This window comes from Gymnoscopelus microlampas (assembly GCF_963454915.1).
Source record: "Gymnoscopelus microlampas genome assembly, chromosome: 12".
Taxonomy (NCBI): Eukaryota; Metazoa; Chordata; class Actinopteri; order Myctophiformes; family Myctophidae; genus Gymnoscopelus; species Gymnoscopelus microlampas.
Genome location: NC_139949.1, coordinates 47,767,673 through 47,769,948, shown reverse-complemented (window position 1 = coordinate 47,769,948; position 2,276 = coordinate 47,767,673). Strand labels below are relative to the sequence as shown.

The window sequence follows — 2,276 nt, the reverse complement described above, 5'->3', positions numbered from 1 at the left end:
AAAGCCTGGAGGTCTGTTCATATCATAGAAGGTCCTCACAGCTAACATCCCCTCTCACTGTGTTTAAATCCTGGAGGTCTGTTCATATCATAGAAGGTCCTCACAGCTAACATCCCCTCTCACTGTGTTTAAAGCCTGGAGGTCTGTTCATATCATAGAAGGTCCTCACAGCTAACATCTCCTCTCACTGTGTTTAAAGCCTGGAGGTCAGTTCATATCATAGAAGGTCCTCACAGCTCACATCCCCTCTCACTGTGCTCATGGATTAAAGCTAAAGAAAGAAACAACTAAAAAAGAATGAGCATTAAACATTGAGAGAAACATGAACTTGATAAAACCCTGGATTAGATAAGATCAAATACGATCTAAGATCTAGAATGACTGAGTACATATCTCTTTTCATCACATACAGTACTATACAGCTCTCATTAACTCTGTCTGTCTGTCTGTCTGTCTGTCTGTCTGTCTGTCTGTCTGTCTGTCTGTCTGTCTGTCTGTCTGTCTGTCTTTCTCTCTCTCCACACAGTGCATCTCCTAGTCTTCTCTGGACCTGTTCTAAAAGATGGTGAGATATCTTCAATACATTGCATTATGGGTAGTGTGAGCTTTCTGATGTGTTCCTTCCAACCATCCTGTTATAACTTAATACACAATAAACATTAATTAGGGATGTCCGATATTATCGGCCTCCCGATATTATCGGCCGATATTAGCATAAAAATTGATATCGGGAAAATATCGGTATCGGTTTTTGAAAAAAAAAAAACATTTTTTTTTTTTTTTTTTTTTTTTTTGCTTTATAAATAAGTTACAGGAGTTCTTACTGTATATGGTGTGTGTGATATGAAATTTGAGCTTACCCTAATCACAATAATCCCCGCATATATCGGTATCGGTTGATATCGGTATCGGTAATTAAGAGTTGGACAATATCGGTATATCGGTTATCGGTAAAAAAGCCAATATCGGACAACCCTAACATTAATTCATGGATTTTCAAACCCCACCACAATTCACCTGAACAAATAAATGAATGTATAATTGTTATGGATTCATAGAAAGAGAAGAGCCAGTATTGACCATTTGAATAATGTATTAGTATTTCACATAGTTAGTTAGTTAGTTAGTTAGTTAGTTAGTTAGTTAATAGACACAAGTTATTCATGCCAATCATTTTTACACTAGCCTGAAATGGAGCTCTATAACTATATCAACCCTTGTGGATACTGGGGCACTACATTTATAGGAAGGTCCTCTTGGGACACCAAACTTACAGAAAATATATTATGAATTAACCACTCAACCCCTACTACAAATATAGTGAAAATAGCAGATCTACAAGCTCAAAACGTGTCGCAGCTGGACACGTTGTGAACTTGTAGATCTGATATTTTCAAAATGTAAAGACAATCATAAGACAATTCCTGACTATTTCTGAAAATGTACTTAGTAATATGTACTTTTTAATACCCTTTGTCCACCACTGCTAATTAGTGATCATATTCATATTATCATCATGGAGATGGATGAAGTGTCCCTTCCCCCCTCTCTCTCTCTCTCTCTCTCTCTCTCTCTCTCTCTCTCTCTCTTATTCCAGTGTCTCTGAGAGTCACTCCAGACAAATCTCAGTTCTTTCCAAGTGAGACCATCTCACTGAGCTGTGAGGAAGATGGGAAATCTGTGCCAGAGTGGTATGTGAGAAGACACACCAGTAAGAGGAGGAATGGAACCTGTCACCATGACTGGGGAATAACCGAAGGTATGGAACGATGGATGGATGGATAGATAGAGATGGATACTTTTAACTGAAATCCTTCTTTCTTTTCATTGTGATTCTGTGTAGGAACATCCTGTGTCACGACCCTGTATGCTCCTGACAGAGGTGTTTATTGGTGTCAGTCCAAGTCAGAAGTCAGCCGGTTCATCAACATTAAGATCTCTGGTATAATCAATATATCTACATCAATATAATGTATAACATGTAGCGTGGAGACAGACATAATTCACATACTGTAGCATCATTGTTAACACAGATATTCAATACATATATGATGTATCAGTATTGTGTTGTGTTTACTAAGTCAAGTGGTTACAGTATGTCTGTACGTTTGAAACACAAATGATCACCCAGGATTATCTCCCAGGTTATCCAACCTCAGGAACGGCAGATATGACAGCCGATCATTTATTTAATCTATATTGTATAAAATTGTGTTTCATATTCAACTTTTTTTGTTTACATGGTCTGCTCTTTTTTCCCCTCTAGTCTACACCGA

The 2,276-nt window shown here is 37.7% G+C and overlaps 1 protein-coding gene across 1 annotated transcript in view; it reads left to right on the top strand.

Annotated features, from left to right (window-relative positions):
- LOC311057396 (Fc receptor-like protein 5) overlaps positions 1-1,877 on the top strand; it is a gene marked incomplete at both ends in the record, with an annotated part of 18,224 nt that extends 16,347 nt beyond the window's left edge. The window contains 2 exons of the mRNA XM_084074355.1: positions 200-206; positions 1,844-1,877. Coding sequence (XP_083930481.1) covers positions 200-206; positions 1,844-1,877 — 41 coding nt within the window. The remainder of the gene's footprint in view (positions 1-199; positions 207-1,843) is intronic.
- Between the last annotated feature and the right edge of the window lie 399 nt (positions 1,878-2,276).